The 17,736-nt window shown below is 43.7% G+C and overlaps 7 protein-coding genes across 7 annotated transcripts; 5 read left to right on the top strand and 2 right to left on the bottom strand.

The window, feature by feature from the left end:
- Positions 1-129: 129 nt before the first annotated feature.
- Positions 130-2,957, top strand: Bfra_000179 (uncharacterized protein; the record flags this gene model as incomplete). Its single annotated transcript, XM_037330625.1, has 9 exons — positions 130-196; positions 247-368; positions 427-452; positions 503-597; positions 652-1,324; positions 1,414-1,522; positions 1,615-1,734; positions 2,064-2,492; positions 2,541-2,957. 9 exons carry the CDS (start codon positions 130-132, stop codon positions 2,955-2,957), a joined length of 2,058 nt encoding a protein of 685 aa, XP_037196958.1.
- A 1,099-nt stretch (positions 2,958-4,056) lies between these two features.
- Bfra_000178 (putative ubx domain protein) lies at positions 4,057-5,761 on the top strand (the record flags this gene model as incomplete). Its single annotated transcript, XM_037330624.1, has 2 exons — positions 4,057-4,621; positions 4,683-5,761. The coding sequence occupies 2 exons, from the start codon at positions 4,057-4,059 to the stop codon at positions 5,759-5,761; spliced, it is 1,644 nt and encodes a 547-aa protein (XP_037196957.1).
- A 1,375-nt stretch (positions 5,762-7,136) lies between these two features.
- On the top strand, positions 7,137-9,442 carry Bfra_000177 (putative ste ste20 ysk protein kinase protein; the record flags this gene model as incomplete). The annotated part of the gene is made up of 4 exons (XM_037330623.1): positions 7,137-7,200; positions 7,251-7,281; positions 7,350-7,666; positions 7,728-9,442. The coding sequence occupies 4 exons, from the start codon at positions 7,137-7,139 to the stop codon at positions 9,440-9,442; spliced, it is 2,127 nt and encodes a 708-aa protein (XP_037196956.1).
- A 691-nt stretch (positions 9,443-10,133) lies between these two features.
- On the bottom strand, positions 10,134-10,562 carry Bfra_000176 (uncharacterized protein; the record flags this gene model as incomplete). The annotated part of the gene is made up of 2 exons (XM_037330622.1): positions 10,134-10,257; positions 10,426-10,562. 2 exons carry the CDS (start codon positions 10,560-10,562, stop codon positions 10,134-10,136), a joined length of 261 nt encoding a protein of 86 aa, XP_037196955.1.
- Positions 10,563-11,097: 535 nt separating this feature from the next.
- On the top strand, positions 11,098-13,422 carry Bfra_000175 (uncharacterized protein; the record flags this gene model as incomplete). Its single annotated transcript, XM_037330621.1, has 3 exons — positions 11,098-12,480; positions 12,533-12,612; positions 12,672-13,422. 3 exons carry the CDS (start codon positions 11,098-11,100, stop codon positions 13,420-13,422), a joined length of 2,214 nt encoding a protein of 737 aa, XP_037196954.1.
- An 800-nt stretch (positions 13,423-14,222) lies between these two features.
- Positions 14,223-15,102, bottom strand: Bfra_000174 (putative duf1640 domain-containing protein; the record flags this gene model as incomplete). Its single annotated transcript, XM_037330620.1, has 2 exons — positions 14,223-14,652; positions 14,723-15,102. 2 exons carry the CDS (start codon positions 15,100-15,102, stop codon positions 14,223-14,225), a joined length of 810 nt encoding a protein of 269 aa, XP_037196953.1.
- A 446-nt stretch (positions 15,103-15,548) lies between these two features.
- Bfra_000173 (putative eukaryotic translation initiation factor 2 subunit gamma protein) lies at positions 15,549-17,159 on the top strand (the record flags this gene model as incomplete). Its single annotated transcript, XM_037330619.1, has 2 exons — positions 15,549-16,087; positions 16,142-17,159. The coding sequence occupies 2 exons, from the start codon at positions 15,549-15,551 to the stop codon at positions 17,157-17,159; spliced, it is 1,557 nt and encodes a 518-aa protein (XP_037196952.1).
- Positions 17,160-17,736: the final 577 nt, after the last annotated feature.

The raw sequence follows: 17,736 nt of genomic DNA, 5'->3' as shown, positions 1-17,736 counted from the left end.
AAAACAACTGCATTTTATGCTCACCTGATTGACGACCGTTCTCCCTCGACCCGATGACCGATCGACTTTATATACCACTCAGGTCTATGTGGCCAAAACTTGTAGATCAACCCTATCACTATGCCCCTCATGCCGGTTCTTCACAGAGCAAACCTGCCGAATTTTATCCGTCTATGCGTTCGAAAGGAGGATGCTGGTATGCCTTTCATCTATCCGGATTTTGTACACCAACTAATTCACGTGTAGGACATGTAGAGCTCGTAGTTCGTATTCTATCGCTTCCCTCCAAGCTTTTCATAGTGGTGACTACAGCTAATAATTTTCGTTGCATAGAGGTCAAGTGTGATGAAACAAAGCCCACATGCAAAGTCAGTAGCTATTCTACTGGGGATCACGCATTGTATCATATTACTGACATATCTCTAGCAATGTCATCGTCTTTTTCATCATTGGTACATCCGCTTCTTCTCTTTGTATGTAAATAAATGACTGACCAGCATAGTGACTGGGAACCAAGAATCGCTTTCAAGTATGAAACAAATAAAATTGTAGCCCGTACGACAGGGGTTTCTTTGGACAGTTGTTTGGTCTGGAATCGTATGTTTAACGGAACTACCTTGTTCTTAAAAGTCCTATTATTGACGTCTCCAGCATCCGCTTCCATTACGCCTCCGCCAAGCAATCGACCAAAGGAACATGACACATTACCACCCTATAGAGAATTGTCAACCGACGAGGAACGCGAGAAGAAGGCTTCCTATGACCGACCGGGAGTTTATACTTTAGCCGTTATACCGGAAAGTTTTCATGGGTTACCAGAGTACCAGACCCAAAGCTCACGCCTGACAAGCTTTGGTACGAATAGGAAGCCTTCCGCTCATCGATTCCAGTCAACCAGGCCAGATGTTGTTATCCTAGAAAGATTTGTAGGATATCCGGGCAGTCGTGGCCAGTCAGAAAATCCACTCTCCAGGAAAGCCAGCTTGGAAAAAGTTTTATCTCCCAACGAGGTACCCTCCAGGAAAGCCAGCTTGGAAAAGGTTTTACCTCCCGGCGAGCTACCCACCACACTTGAGGATAAAGAGGCAGACTCATATCTACTGGATCATTATCGGAATGTGCTGGCGAATCAGATATGCTGGTTGGGTGAACAAGCTCCGGGGCCAGATATATTTGAAAGATATTCTGCAGATTACTCTCCTGTAAGTAAAAACAAAGACATCAAATCTAGACACTTACTTATAGAGAAGTTGTATCTTGCAATCCTGGCTTTGTCTTCCCTAAGTCTATCTCAATTGAACAATTCACCTTTTGAGGATGTTTTGTGAGTATAAGCCTTGTCATCATCAGGAGAATGCACAAATCAATTTGTCAATCCTGGTACTTGACATTGAGAGCTAATATCAAGGGAAGGGAACGATACCATATGGTCATTACCGCCTTGGGCAGTTCACTCAAAACTACGGAAGACGCCCACTCTGATGGGGCGCTGTTCACGCACTATTTACTTTTACTATTTGAGGTAAGTCAGAGAAGCACTTCGCATTCGAGGTAGAATCATAATTGATATCCTTGGTCCTTTGACAAACACACTTATTAACGAATGGTGCAAAGGTTGCTGCGACCGGACATCGTGAATTCAACATGTGGGAACAGCATTCCGATAGAATTCTATGTATTCTTCAGCTTCGGCAGAAAATTTATGGCAAAGAACCACATGGATTCATTATTGTTGTAAGTGTAATCAAATGATTGTTCTTGGATTCCCGATTTCAAGCCCCTGCCTTATGCTTCGGCACCCCCCTTTCAAGATATAAGATATTCCTGATTGGCAAATTCGATATCGGCTTCCAATGATGGAATCAGCACAACATTCAAAGCTGGTTCCGTACCTCAGACCATTTGATGTTTTTGATTGTACTCGAAAATTGAAAAACTCTGATTGCAGGGCTGCAATGCGTACTATTGGAGATCTGCCCTTTTCTACTTTTCAATATAGCAGCTACTTGCCGTCTAATTACATTTGCCTTCACAATAGACAACCACTAATACCGATATTGTAGTATACCTCATATGTTGACATGTATGCTCTTCTGACCACTACTGGCACAGGGTCTTTCAGCAAAGCCATTATTGAGCAAAACATGCTGCCGCCTCCCGAAGACGCTCTGGAGAACCGATCGCTCAACATGATTTTCATCCCGGAAGCACTTCGCCAGATGCCAGATTTGCTGAAGATGAATCGAGAACTAACTCTGATCGCCCTTGAAATGGCACAAACGGGACGAAAATTGAAAATTGAAGAAAAAGATCTCTCAAAGCCAAGACTCGAAGTTAACATGAATCGATGCAGATCCATGCAAGATTTGCACGTACTTCTGATGAAATTCCATGACACTTGGTCTAGATTTTTAGAGAGGAAGACGCCGGAAGAGAGCTGGCTTCACGAATTGGCACAACTTCCAAGCGGACCATTTACTTGTAGAACACATGTTAGTTTTTCCCAATCAATGCACAAGGAAACCCATTGACAGAGCTAGGTACAGTTATTTTATCGAGCTTGCAAAATCTACTATCACACAAGTATGTATCAAGGTCAATCGTTGGTACTAGCAGCAGAAGTGGGAGAACAACTCTCTACATGTGCCAGAGAGATAATTTTGATAACCGAGATGATGATAAATCTAGGGTGTCTTGAGTTTAGATTCATAGTATTCCCTATTTTTATGGCGGGTATGGCATCTCGGGTGAAGGAAGAGAAACAAAGTGCTCTAGAATTTCTTCGCAGATTGGAGGAGACAAGCTTTGGTTCGAATACAAACACCACGAGAAAGTTACTCGCATCGATAATCGAAAAACAAGAAGAAGCGATCGCTCAGACGGGAAACCATTTGTGTGTTAGTTGGATTGAAGAATTGGAATTGAGTGGACTACAATTAATTATGGTGGGCTTGTAATATTATTTATGGGGTATAGGGTTTGCGGTGTTGGTGGCTTATTACTATGGGATGACAGGAGATGGCGTCAAAAACTGATTCGAATTATCAGATGGTCTTGAGTAATTCTGGTCGTTCCGGTCATAATGGTTGTTCTGATTGTTCTGGTCGTCCTGGTCGTCCTGGTCGTCCTGTACTATTAGCTGTAGGGTTAGAACTAGATCATATAGATTGTTCCCGATGAGAATATTGTAACAGTAGTTACTAGGTAGTCATTAATACTGAAAACATCATATTATATCAAACTACCAGGGATTTGTTGCACACGTTGTTTTAAAGTCTCTGTATCTGTCTTTTGTATCTGCGAGTGGGAGTAGAAATGCAGATAGATACGAGGGCATCCCCTCCCCCTCTTTCAAAGCTTTATAGTTATTCCAATTTGTACGTGTACTCGTACTCGCTTTTATAGTCTTATGAGGTTATTGCTGTTATACCACTAGAATGCAGTCTAAATGGTGCATAAAGTACATCACCCTCATGCCATAACCTACAAAAGCTTTCCTTAGAAATCTTGATACAATAATTTTCTTGCAAGCTCTTAAACTTTCCAGCTTATACAAATTAACTTCACATCTCCTAATTGGGTAATATTATAGAAAAACATATTCATAGTTTGATTTGAGCCTTGTTTTTTATGAGGCTGCAACGACCCGGAGCGCAAACCTTTGTCTGTTGTTTGATTGGTTGATATTGCCCCGCCGCCTTATGTTATCAGGTTGCAGAGGGGTGACGATTTCGGATGGTATCGATATCCACATCTCGATGAAACAACATTTAACTTATTTGTACAAAAGAAGATCTAGGTTGAATCAGTTGAAGTCACCACCACTTATTCACCTGCGAAACTGAACCGTATGAACTGCACGCGCCATTTCTAATCATCTTCAGAACCTTACGATTCACGAAATTCAACTCTTCCTCTCATTATCATACTTTCAACCGCGAAGGTTTCTAATTATTCCAAATCCAACATCTTTCTGTCATTTCAAATCATCATACCCTTCTTCATCGCACACACAAACACGAATCTAGTCAACCATTCTTCGACCGATCATTCATCATGGATGACCCCGTCGAAGCTTTTACGTCCATTACAGGGCAATCAGAGGCTGTGGCAAGAGTGTACCTTGGAATGACCGACAACAATCATGAACAAGCAATAGGATTATTCTTCGAAGCGCCCGAACTTGCAAGCCAAAATGCTGCTTCTCAACAAGCCCCGCCACAAATACCTACTTCTACCAGGCCACCAAGATCTACGAACCGCGCCCAGCAAAATGCATCTGGAGTAGTCGATTTGGATTCCGATGACGACATGGAAGTTGATGATGATAATAGCGATGGCGACTCTGACACTGCAACAGCTGCCGCTATTGCACGCGCCGCGGAAGTTGAGGACGATGCAGCTATGGCGCGGAGAATGCAAGAAGAGCTTTACAGCGGTGGGGATGCAAGTGGCGGATTCGATGCAGAAGGCGTGAGAGCGCCTATTGCGAGAACTACGGAGACGCTTGTCGGTGGGCCAGGGGGTTGGGATGGAGATGATGCCCTGCAAAGCGAAGTTTTGGAGCAAATGAGACTCCGGGCTCAAAGACAAACTAGGGCGGCTGGCGGTGGAGGCTCAGGTAAGGACAATGATTTAATCTTTTTTCTTATTAATATTTTTCTGTACTAATATTGAAACAGCTCGAGCAGGCAATCCAGGTGGACGAGCAGCTCCATCGATTTGGGACCAGGAAAACGAAGATACAGCACGAGCGGTCACAGGAGCAGAAGGAACTAGTAAGAGCGCCCGTCTTGCAGAGCTTTTCAGGCCACCATTCGACCTCATGTACAAATTGCCTTGGGACTCCGCTCGCGACGAGGGAAAAGAAAATGGAAAGTGGATATTAGTCAACATTCAAGATAACTCTATCTTCGACTGCCAGTCATTGAATCGCGACATTTGGAAAGACCCTGGAGTTAGAGATGTTGTGAAGGAGAATTTCATATTCATGCAGTATTCCAAGGACGATCCACGGGGCAGCCAATATATCCAGTATTACTTTCCTCAGAAAGATAGCGAGGCTGCATATCCTCATATTGCGATCGTCGACCCAAGAACTGGAGAGCAAGTAAAGGTTTGGTCAGGACCTCCAGTACCAAAGCCTGCAGAATTTCTCATGCAACTGGTTGAGTTCCTTGATCGATATAGTCTCGATCTGTCCAAGAAAAATCCTGTCGCAAGACGAAAGCAAGAGAAGTCAACTGCGGTAGACGTCAATAAGCTCACTGAAGAGGAGATGCTTAATCTAGCGATGCAAAATAGTCTCGCGAATAACGGAACAACGGGACCCAAAGCTGATGATCCAGATGACCTCACAAAGAGTTTCGGAGATGTCAGCAAAGGAAAGGGTAAAGAGACTTCAGAAGAGAGCTCAGAGATAGCCGAACCTTCCCAAAATAATTCCAATTCTGGTGCAGAAGTCTCTCCTTTCTCTCAGATTCCTTCTGACAGGCCGCACACTGAGCCCGAAGGCCCCCTTTCACAAAGCACGCGCATTCAGTTCAGACACGCCAACGGTCGTATTGTTCATAGGTTTAGGCTCGATGATACAGTACGTCGCATTTACGAATGGCTAAAGTCGGATCCACTGGAGGGGAAAGCAGGTGTTCCGTTTGAGCTGAGAAGTGCAGGCAAAGATTTGATAGATTCTTTGGACGAAACGGTCAAGGCTGCGGGACTCAATAATGGGACTGTGATGGTGGAATTCATCGAGGAGTAAATGTTTTGAGATTTTGGAGATTATTGATACCAGAGAGATTGCTCGCATCGCAGGGCGAGATAATAATGAGCTGTTCACACCGTACATGGAAAAATACGCTCACTCCCCTGAGGTTGCTGATCCATCATTTCTCATAAAGAAAATCACATAGGGAGGGCTTTTCCCTTTTCTTACTTCGGCACCTCATCGTTGTACATAGACGGGACTTTCCAGCAATGCAAGGATTATCGGGTTCCTGGGCTATAGATTTATGGGAATGAGAAATGAGAGTATCACGATATAAAATTTATTTTAATTGACATGATAGTATTGGTACGATAGTAGTGACACTACTAATGAAGTTCCAGATGCTTGAATTATTAGATTGATATGATTCTTTGGTGTTGCTTGAGTGACGTTTATGACATACAGTAGTAACCGCCGGGGGCCATACGCTACGCTTTTTAACCCCTGAAATTATTGACGTTTGGCGAAGTGGGCAAGTTAAGCTCCTCGGTTTCAACCAATTGGTTGAATGAGGTGGTTGGCTGGTAGACAAGATGCATGAAATGACAACAAAGACCAGTCATTTCATGAAAATAATAAGCAACAATGTGTTTGGTTTTCTAGGATTTCGATTTGTTCCTGGTTCTTTAATCTCAAATCTGGGAGTGCATAAGAGAAGAGTCATAATTATTATTAAACAAATAAAAAACAAATTTACTAACTAGGCCCATTCGTTCCTCGACAGCCAATGCATGCCTAGGTACCTTCCCCAGATTGATGAAACAATACCTATCCATCCATATCTTCTGTCTATCTATCCCGCGTCTACCTCTATTCGTGCATGCCGCTTCCCATAAGTTGCATTCCTCTAGATAGCTAGCTCGAGTTGCTACTTCTCTTCCATTTCTACACAATCATTTTTCTTACTCCTTTGCGAAAAGAAAGGTTTACGTTTACCATATTTACGATTCTAAATACCACGACCGGCTTCGACATTCAATCTCTTTCTTCTCTATTTGATATAGTGATACACACCCTCGGTAGCCGTTGACCCCACCATACCATACCGTACACCGCGTTCACAGGCCCAGATCGCGATCCCCTTGTCCCTCTGCAGAAAAAAGGAAGAGACGGAACCAACAAACCTTCTCCCGGCTGTTCGTATACGAGACGATAAGTTATAACAAAGTATAACTGATTGTGCCTGATACCTTGGACGATAGGGCAAATCAATTCACTACTACAGCCCTTCCTGGGGTTTGGAGAGCGACGAAATATCAGCGGGGTGCTCCCAGTAAGACGCGGACAACAAACCGACAACACGACCTGACACCAGCAGTGGCGTTATCTCACTTCTTTTTGCAAATCAAATCGGTTTTGATTTTGAGTAATGGCGCATGAGATGAGTGGTGTTGTAGATCCTGAGACTTTGTATACAAAGCAGAATTGCATCGGTATGTTTGCGTATACTTTCATCACTCTGTATAAAGGCTCATTTTTATAGGCGGTGGTAGTTTTGGTAAAGTTTACAAAGGGTATGGTTCTTCCTTCTGCCAATTGACAATCCAATTTCTCACCTAGGCCATGTACTAATCTTTAGCAGAGTTGACAAGCGCACCGGGCAGGCTGTAGCCATAAAAGTTATCGACGTTGAAAATGCCGAAGATGAAGTCGAAGATATTATTCAAGAGATCTCTATTCTTTCCGAATTACATTCCCCGTTTGTTACGCAATACTATGGATCATATCTTAGAGGTTCGGATCTTTGGATCGTTATGGAATTCTGCTCGGGTGGTAGTTGTGGTGACTTGATGAAGCCGGGTCTGATACAGGAGGAATATATTTCGATTATCATACGGGAACTTTTGCTAGGCTTGGATTATCTTCATGGGGATAAGAAGCTTCATAGAGATATTAAAGGTTTGCATGATTTTCGGTGGGAACTTGAGTTTAGATTCCAGGAGCTAACATCTGAGGACAGCTGCAAATGTTCTACTGGGCGCCAATGGACAAGTTAAGCTCGCGGATTTCGGTGTTTCGGGCCAATTATCTGCTACCATGACCAAGAAGAATACCTTTGTTGGAACCCCATTCTGGATGGCCCCGGAAGTCATAAAACAATCTGGTTATGACCACAAGGCGGATATATGGTCTCTGGGAATTACAGCACTCGAACTCGCCAATGGCGAACCTCCATACTCTGATATCCATCCAATGAAAGTTTTGTTCCTCATCCCTAAGAATGCGCCCCCAAAATTAGAAGGAAATTTCACCAGGGCTTTCAAAGATTTCGTCGAATTGTGCCTTCAACGAGATCCGAGAGAACGACCATCGGCTAGAGAATTGCTGAAACACGCCTTTGTTCGAAAAGCAAAGAAAACCTCATATTTGACGGAATTGATAGAGAGATACGAACGTTGGGCAGTGCATCACAAGGGTGACGATGATGACTCGGATAATGAACGAGAAGAAGCTCCCCGACCTAAACCGGTCGATGAAGACTTGTGGGATTTTGGTACGGTCCGACCAGTTGGCGGAAGAGTAAATGGAAGGGTTGGGCTGAATACTATGGGAGAATCTGATACGAATGCAAGAGCATCGAGGTTATCAGAGGAGAATAATTATGCAGAGCGTCCGAGACAGCAATCGCCCTCGAAATTAAAAGAACCAGGATATGTGTCGAGTATTGAAACTGTCAAAGCCACAAATTGTCCAGTAGATGCACAACCCAGGCAACCTTCTCCACAGAGACGGCCTGTTCCAAGTATTCAGACTTCAATGTCTCCTACCAAGGTTCCTCTTCCACCATCACCAGAAAAATTCAGACCTCCAGGATTGGAGACACCTAGAACGGCTGCGAGCTACATAAATAGACAAGTTTCTGATTCTCCTGATTATGATCGTACTTTGCAAGAACAACTCCAAAAAGATATGGGATTTCTAAAGCTCGGTGAGCCATCTCCACCGCCATTGCGAATACCCCCTTCTACCGCCCAAATACCAATACAGTATACGAATCAAAATACACCGCCTTCAGCATTACCACGGCCAAATACGCAACAATCATTACCAAAACTTGCCCCCATCAAATTGCCTGAAATCCCTCCATTCCGTGGCAGCGGTCAGCCTCAACCACTGCAGCAAAGACTTCCAAACCAAATACCTACTGCAGAGCCTCGGAAACAGCAACAGCAACAGCCACTTCCATTACCTCCTAACCCTACAGGCCTTCAAAATATCAATCTACGCCAAACAGGTCAGCAGCCATTACCTGCATTACCATCCAAAAAATTACGCAATACTCCTTCTCAAGAAAGTATTTCATCTCAATCTTCTAGAGCTCCATCATCTATGCCTTCACCTGCTCCTGCTAGCCCAACCGGAGATCTTGATGCCTTGAACGATGTGATCTTCCCTGCGCTTGAAGAAGCACTCAAACGACGTCAGTATCGCTTACAACATGCTTTCCGCACGACTGGAGCCACTCCAAAGCAACAAAGGGCACAAGCTGCTCATGAGAAATTACGAAAACTAGTTTATAAGCTTGCACATGTGTGCAAGGAAATCGACCATTGGGATAAACAGGAACCAGTGGGGATGGGGAAGGATGTGGATGTTTTCCTCGAGGGATTGTTAGAGGAAATTTTGGTCAGGGTCGAACCGGCTGATGAGGAAGATGTGGATATGAGACGATGAATGGATCAGTGCACAATTACGAATTTTAATGTACGATGCATGAGGTATGAGGAATGAAGAAGACCTAGGTAGGGTCTACCATTATGGATGAATGGGTCGGTTAGGTACAAACTTGATCGAATTCTACGATATGAGGCGTTGGTTGGCAGAATTGAATTTGGTATTCCAAGAGAGGATTGAGGGGCTTGTGTCAAGTACTTACTATCAAGGCTTGCTAGAGATTTTAGGTATTAATATTATAAAATTGAAGATGATGATTCCTCTGGAAGAAGCTTCTTCTCATCTATCCAATTTATCAGTCATCCGTTCACAATTCCTTGATTGTTATTCTTTTGAGTATCGCTGTGTAGTGCAGACACCTTGAGTGAGTGACTCAATGACACTGGTATGAGTGATGTGATGGATCGTGTGTTTGAGAAAGTTCTAAATAGATTTGGACATTCAAAAGTGATTGAGGTATTGCTAAAGGGGTTCTAAGGATTGAAATATATGATTATAATTGCGAGTATTGATCACTCGCTTGCTCTTCATTGTCATTGTTCCCAATTTGCGACGTCTCGTGAGACATTTACATTTACATGCACTTCTCACTTCACATTCGCGGATGCTGTTAATGGATACTTCGCCTCTCTCACCTTTGAACTCTGGAGTAAGTCCACGGGAGTTGTTCACCTTTGGGGTGCCTATTCCATCAAGTAGTTTTGAACATTCCCTGGATAGTCTTCTTGTTGCTCCTGCTGAACTTGACGTGTTTGGCTCTTTCTGGGTTGGGAACTGGATTCTGCTTTACCCCGCTCTTAATTTCAGTCAATTCACTAGGTAGGGAGTTGATTGCTTACTCCTTGCTGTCGTTCATCCTCTTTCAATCTTCAATCTTCAATCTTCAATCTTCAATCTTCAATCTTCAATCTTCAATCTTCAATCTTCAATCTTCAATCTTCAATCTTCAATCTTCAATCTTCAACTCACAACTTACAACTTACAACGTGCAACTTTGGCTTTTCGAAAACTTATCTTCAACAACGATCTTGTCAACAACACAACCTTCTACTATCATCACCTTGCTTGCTGGCGCTGACTTATTGCAAAGGCTTGAAAAAGGAAGTTGATACAGAAGCATCACTATCATCTTTTTACCTTTGGCCCCTCGGTTCATTTTACAGCCTTCTGATTTACTGGCTCTGATTCTTATTTCCGACATTGATTTCTTCGAATGTGATTAACTTCTTCCGATATCATCCAACTTCTTCGCGCGGGCTCTCTATCAATACCTATTATCTCTGGAGAGGTGATTTCATACATAGTATTCACCACCATTTTTTGCCTCCAGCTTCACGGCTATCTACTTTGCGCTGCAGATTCAACCTTTGATCATCTTTTCTTCGGCATCTACTTTCTTTTCGAATATTTGACTTTTGACTTTGATAGCAAGTCTTTCTCGACATCTCAATACCAAGTGTCGACTTTCTATCGCTCTCTCTTGCTCGCGCAGAAGTTTTCATCTAGCATAAGAAAGGCCATATCTCTCGTCGATAAGAGTGATATGCCATTCCGAGGAACCGACATCGCTATTCCGATTTATTCTCTTCTATCTTCGGCGATTCGTTACTCAGTAATACTGAACTCGTTGCTGGGATTTCACAATCTACCTCATCATGATTGATAGTATTGGTCCCAGTCGTCGAAACAGTTTATCTCAGGCCTCTAAATCTCCTTTCTCAAACACTCTCGTCCTTCGGCCACCAAAAAGAGAAGGAGGGTTACTGGATATGCAGGTCAGCGATTTTATCGACTTGGAGATCCGCGATAAAGTTGCAGCAATACTTCCATCCTATCCATCATACCCTCTTCTTTATCTTACTTATGTACTAATTAGGAGCGATGGGGCATCGGACGTAGCCCGAAAGTTCCTCCGCGATACACGCCAAAATAAGGGTCAATATCTATCGATCACTTATGTCACAAGTTTAGAGGAAATTGGGGATGTCAAAATGCGCGACAAAGTTGAAAAAATTATCAATATGGCGCCGGAGGTGACTATCTGGTGGGCTTTTTATGCCTTGCAAGTTTGTGATGGATCTTTTGATTGTGCTATTCGTCTGTTATTTGAGGGTGTTGTTGATGCTTCTAAGGTCCCTGCGACACACGTAGCTCCTGTATCTACTAGGCGTGTCAGTCCGGCAACCAGTCCCATGAGCAGACCAGATGAAAGTTTAATTGTCGATTCGTCGTCAGATTCAGAAAGCTCTTTTTCCAGCGACACTAGTGGCGACAATTCAGCCAAACCCAGTCTATCCTCACCTGAGCTATTGCACCATACATCAAACAACATATTCATCGATACTAGCGATGATGACAAAGACTTAAAGTCAGAAAAAGATATTGCGACTTGGCGTGCCAGCCCTGACTACAGCAAACTGCGAAAGCCACCTATTGATAAAGGTAAAGGCGTGGATAGATCAGACCCGGAAGATTTTAACTCCGATATTGAGATGAGCAATATTCCACCCTTCAAGGAGAGTCCTCAGGCAAAGAGACACGAGGAACAGAAACGAAATTGCAAGTTCTGTGGCACGGAACAAAAGAACTGGTTGGCGCGAACTAGTCATGAGGAATCATGTCGTCTGAAGTCGAAGCATATCTGTGTCAAGTGCAAAAGGGAAGTCTCGATGTCTAATATTAGAAGGCATGAAGCCAGGTGTGATGGCCGTCAAACCTCGAGACGTGATGGCCCAGAACATGAGGTCCGTGATTCAACAAGAATGACCGCTTCTCGTGACAGTTCTCCGGATTTTGATTCATCTGATTCTCATACAGAAGATCAGCTTCAAAAGGTGAAGGAAATGCAAGAATACCTTCCTCGCCTTTCGGTTGGTAAATGCATCGAGTCCTTAGCGTTGTGCGATTATAATGTCGAAGAGGCTATAAAGTTGGAGAGGGAGACGTTGACTTCAGATGATGGACTTGAAAACCCCGATGTTCGAGGTTCGTGTAGCCGGAAGGATGTTTCGCTAAAGAGAGGATTGGGAAGCACGTCGGTAAGTTGAGCTTAAATGATGATATTAGTGTACAGCTTCTGATAATACTTAGGTTGAGCGTGTCACCAAGAAGGCTCGTATCCAGGTCAGTGATGGAGATACGAGTTTGGAGCCCGCAAGCCAGTGGATTAAGTATGTGCCCACTTCCCATCGTTCGAACGTCGAACGGACATTCTAATCATGCTTTATAGAACCACCTTTTCTGGTCTTTGTCAAAACTCGACCAACCTTACAATTGTCTATCTCTCTGGCTGGAAATGTCGTTCAGTTCCGACGAAGCTTATTTGCGACAACTCAAAATACTTAAAGAATATGTTTAATCTCACAGGAGGCGAAGATGCTCCAAAGAAAATACATCTCTCAGATGTCGAGCCAGATCTCTTTGATGCGCTCATACAATATATGGTCTGTCGCAACGTCTCGTTTGGTTCTCGAGTAAGCCAAACACGAAAGATTACTTCGATTGTAAACTTCATAGTCCTCGCAAACGAACTCGAAGTTGCTGGGCCAGCGACTACCATGCTTCCAGCTCTTGAAAGTATTTTGAAACAAGAACGAAAGGGTCCGTCTCCTCCAGCTATTTTGAAAGGTGACCACGTAGAAAAGGTCTTTTCGACACTTGGAGCTGGTCACCCCATTTCAAAACTATTCGTCAGTGCATCAGTACGGCCGTTTCTCGAACACAAAATTGATAACACGTCCGTCGATGAGGACTTCGACAACGGCTCTGAACTCGTGCCAGGCAACATCGAAATCTATCGCAACAAGCCAGCGCATCTTGCATTCAAGCTGAACGATGAATTTAAATCGGCTCTATTATTAAAGGTCTTCGAAACTACGAGCACTAGGGAAAGTCGACAAAAATATACGCGCAGCAAAACTCCCAAGAATTCTACCACTTGGTTTACCGATCCGCTAGATGATAGCCAATTCACTATTTGAGCCGGTTGATCTTTTCCATATTGAGATCACCTCATATGCATTCTGGCTTTCTTATTTCGTCTCATATCTCAGATGCTTGTGCCAGCTCAGAAATTGTAGTAAAGAGTGCTTGGTACGTGGTGAGAGTGGGACGCATGGATTGCATACGAAGGACGGTACAGTGTTTTCACCGTTTATCCTTAAGCCAGTGTTGTGAATTTGCTACCGTCCTAGGATGTGTGGACTTGTTGGACTGAATGTGCCTTCGGCTTTCGGGCCTGGGTATGCTCAATCATGATCTGGTCTCGCTCAGCAGTATTTTCGTTTGTTCAATGAGAATCCCCTTTTTGATCGTCATGACTTAATTCTATTCGAAAACCATTACGGGGAAGACATACGTCAGGATATGAGATGAAAGTTCGAAGAGTGCATCTCCCAATGCGCTTCTACAAATGAACGGGAAGTGGATGAGCAGAAGTTATTTTTATAGTGGAAAATTTGAAGGCGAGACGGAGCAGAAAGATTATAGAATAGCTATAGATGATACTGGGAGATGAATAAAATGAAGGTAATCTTATTAAATATATTGGCTGTGAACTAAACAATCCCGCGTACTCATGAAAACATTGATGGTTTCCAAAGTGAAGGTATGAAATATCGTCCTATATAAGGTAGAGTCACTAAAATTCTTTGATTCACATCAACTTGACGTGTTTGAGATTTGCAATCAAATTCAATGATTGATCTATAATCCAGTTCTATTCATAACACAAAGCATTCTGGTATCAATACTGCTCTTCTCCCACCAAAGAAAACGCTTCCTACATCAACAATCTCCAAGCACCCAAAATCAACGCCGCTGTACCGGTGCAAACTCCCATCAACCACTGCAGCGTCTGAAACTTAACACCCTCCAACTTCTCCCTCAGCCCAGCTACCTCCTGCTCAATCTTTGTTTCCGTTTCCTTGATTTTAAGATCTTGAACATTGGCCTCCTCTCTTATCCTGCCCTTTTCCAAATTCAAATCTAATCGAACAGAAGCTTGGGTTCGGGAAACCTCATCGCGCAGACGAGCATTCAGTTTAGCGAGATCATTGGTGAGTCGCTCGTGAGAAGCGCGAGTTGTGGATGATTCGGTGGAATCTGCAGAGAGGAGTTCGCTGCGGAGGGCGGCGAAATCAACTTTTTGAGTGTAGGTTGCGCGAGCGGCATCTTCGCGGAGGACCATTGTGCGGGTTAGGTTTTGGATGCTGGGATGGATGTTAGTTGACTACAGTGGGAGCTTGAGGAGAGAATCTGTATAGGAATAAAGATAATTACCTTTCTTCAATAACATCGCTGAGTACTTTCATCATAGCCACAGCTTGGGGTTCTGTGAACCCCTCATCCCGTAACCGCTGAACAAACTTCAGGGTATCGAAATGGTGGTCTCGAGATTGACGAGGGGTTGCGTGGAATGCTCTTCGACATGATGGTTCTTGTAATATGCTGGTTCGAGCTTTGTGTCCACTGTCTACGGATCGTACTCGACTGGATATCTGCTGACCAGAAGTAGGTCTTTGTGAATTTCCATTATTGTTTGCTGCCGCGCTGAATGCTCGAATAGTATGCGGGGGTAATGAGGATCGTGTCTGCCAGCTCAATTTGGGGAGTAAGAACCGCGGTAGTGTTTGTACGGAATTTGCAATTGTCTTTGCCATTGTGTTTTACTTCTCTTATAGAACTTAGAAAGTAAAACTAGCTTCGAATCTGGTGCAATTCTTTCCAATTTCCGTTCAAGATGAGTTGTGTTCTCATAGATATTAATTTATGATTGATACATCATGGCCGGCAGTATCCGTTAGTCACCGAAATAGCGGGAGTACGGTGACCGAGATTGCTAGTTTTCTCGGTTGAGTCACCCACTTCAAAGAATATTATCTAGATTCGAAATCTTGCCCATTCACAGTCAACGAGGAATATTATCCACGACATTTGAATCATCTCTCGAATTTAAGATCGTATCTTAGGGAGAATCTCGAGTTATCTGAAATTATTTCAGCCACCACAGATAGCTCCACATAAAGGAATTTCACTCGATTACCCCGCTACGCAAATATTCTAGCAAACAGAACAGCAAAAACCCACCAGAGAACGACCACCCAACATGGCTTCGAACGGTGACAAGTTTGGAAATGATTTGGAATCTGAATCCGATTCTAACCCAGGATCCCCTAATCTCGATGCGCAAGAGATTGACGACAATGTAGAGGATATTGACGAGAAGCCCATCAAATCCGCATTAAAGAAATCATCACATAAAGAACCTGCGCCAGCTATTGTTCGACCTACCTTACCACCTCAAACAGAACCAAAAGACTTAGATGTCAAGTCCCTGACCCCCCTCACCCCAGAGATTATCGCAAGACAAGCAACTATCAACATTGGTACTATTGGACATGTGGCGCACGGAAAGTCGACTGTGGTGAAGGCTATCTCTGGAGTACAAACTGTTCGTTTCAAGAACGAGTTGGAGAGAAACATTACGATCAAGCTTGGTTATGCCAATGCGAAGATCTACCAATGCGATAACAAGGAGTGCCCAAGACCTGGATGCTTTAGAAGTTATAAGAGTGAGAAGGAGGTTGACCCACCCTGTGAAAGAGAGGGATGCAGCGGTACCTACAGACTTTTGAGACACGTATCGTAAGTTATCATTGCTTGCACTTTTACGCAGCAGCAATACCTAACATGTAACAGTTTCGTCGATTGCCCTGGTCACGATATTCTCATGAGTACTATGTTGTCTGGTGCAGCCGTCATGGACGCCGCTCTCTTACTTATTGCTGGAAACGAAACTTGCCCCCAACCACAAACATCCGAACATTTGGCAGCTATCGAAATTATGAAGCTCGACAAAGTCATTATTCTACAAAACAAGGTCGACTTGATGAGAGAAGAAGGCGCAAACCAACATTACCAATCGATATTGAAGTTCATTAGAGGAACTGTTGCAGGTGGAGCACCAATCATTCCTATCTCCGCCCAATTGAAGTTCAACATCGATGCCGTCAACGAAGCTCTTGTTTCCAACATCCCTGTTCCACCAAGAGATTTCACCATGGATCCACAAATGATTGTTATTCGATCCTTCGATGTCAACAAGCCAGGTGCTGAAATTGACGAATTAAAGGGTGGTGTTGCTGGTGGAAGTATCTTGCACGGTGTCATCAAGTTGGGTGATGAAATCGAGATTAGACCCGGTATCGTTTCTCGCGACGAGAAGGGAGGTGTTAAGTGTCAACCAATTTTCAGCAGAATCATCACTCTCAACTCGGAGAACAATGAGTTGAAATACGCTGTTCCAGGAGGACTTATTGGTGTTGGTACTCGAATTGATCCAACTCTTTGCCGTGCCGATCGTCTCGTTGGTTTCGTTCTCGGTCTCAAGGGCCGTCTTCCTGATATCTACATTGAGATCGAAGTCAACTATTATCTGTTGCGTCGTCTCTTGGGTGTCAAGACTGCTGATGGTAAACAAGCTAAGGTTACCAAGCTCACCAAGAACGAGGTTCTCATGGTCAACATTGGATCTACTGCTACTGGTGCTAAGGTCATGGCTGTTAAGCAAGATGCAGCTAAATTGCTCTTGACTAACCCAGCTTGCACAAACATTGGAGAGAAGGTTGCGCTAAGTCGTCGTATTGAAAAACATTGGAGATTGATTGGTTGGGCCACTATTGCTGCTGGTGTCACTCTTGACCCAAGCACTTCTTAAGCGGGTGGATAGGTAGACGTGTGTAATATTTTCACACTTAAAAGTAAAAATTTAAGATGGAAGTAAAAAGAAGAAACGCAACGATGTATTTTGTGACGCAAGTGATGTGGTGATCTGATCTGATGGTTTGGTGGAAGGGGGAAAGAAAGGTCTCGATATCTTTGGACTCTTGGCTTTTTCTGGTCCGATCATCGTATGCATACTTAATACTCGAGGTCATGGGAGGTTGATAGATTGGGCATTCAAAAGTTACCTAACTCGATAATGAAAAGAATCTTCTTTTACAGTGTTTATGACGTGTTTGTTGATGAGTTTGGAGTAGAGTGAGTGCGGTTGAGTGATGATTCAGATTGCGTGGTTGTATGTTTGCCTGCCTGCCTAGGTGTGGAGAATGATTGAGGGATTTGTACTCGTTTTTTATCTTGAGGGCGGGAGGGTCTGCGTAGGTAGGTAGGTATGGATGAGGATGGATGGGGATGGGGATGGGATTCTCAGATATCTCGCGTAGTGGAATGGAGTGGGAGTGGGAGTGGGAGTGGGAGTGGGAGTGATGGATCAAATGAGGGTTTGGCGGTGA

This window comes from Botrytis fragariae (genome assembly GCF_013461495.1).
Source record: "Botrytis fragariae strain BVB16 chromosome Unknown tig00000001, whole genome shotgun sequence".
Lineage (NCBI taxonomy): Eukaryota > Fungi > Ascomycota > Leotiomycetes > Helotiales > Sclerotiniaceae > Botrytis > Botrytis fragariae.
Note: the sequence above shows the minus strand (reverse complement) of the source record. Positions and strands in the feature narration are given on the sequence as shown.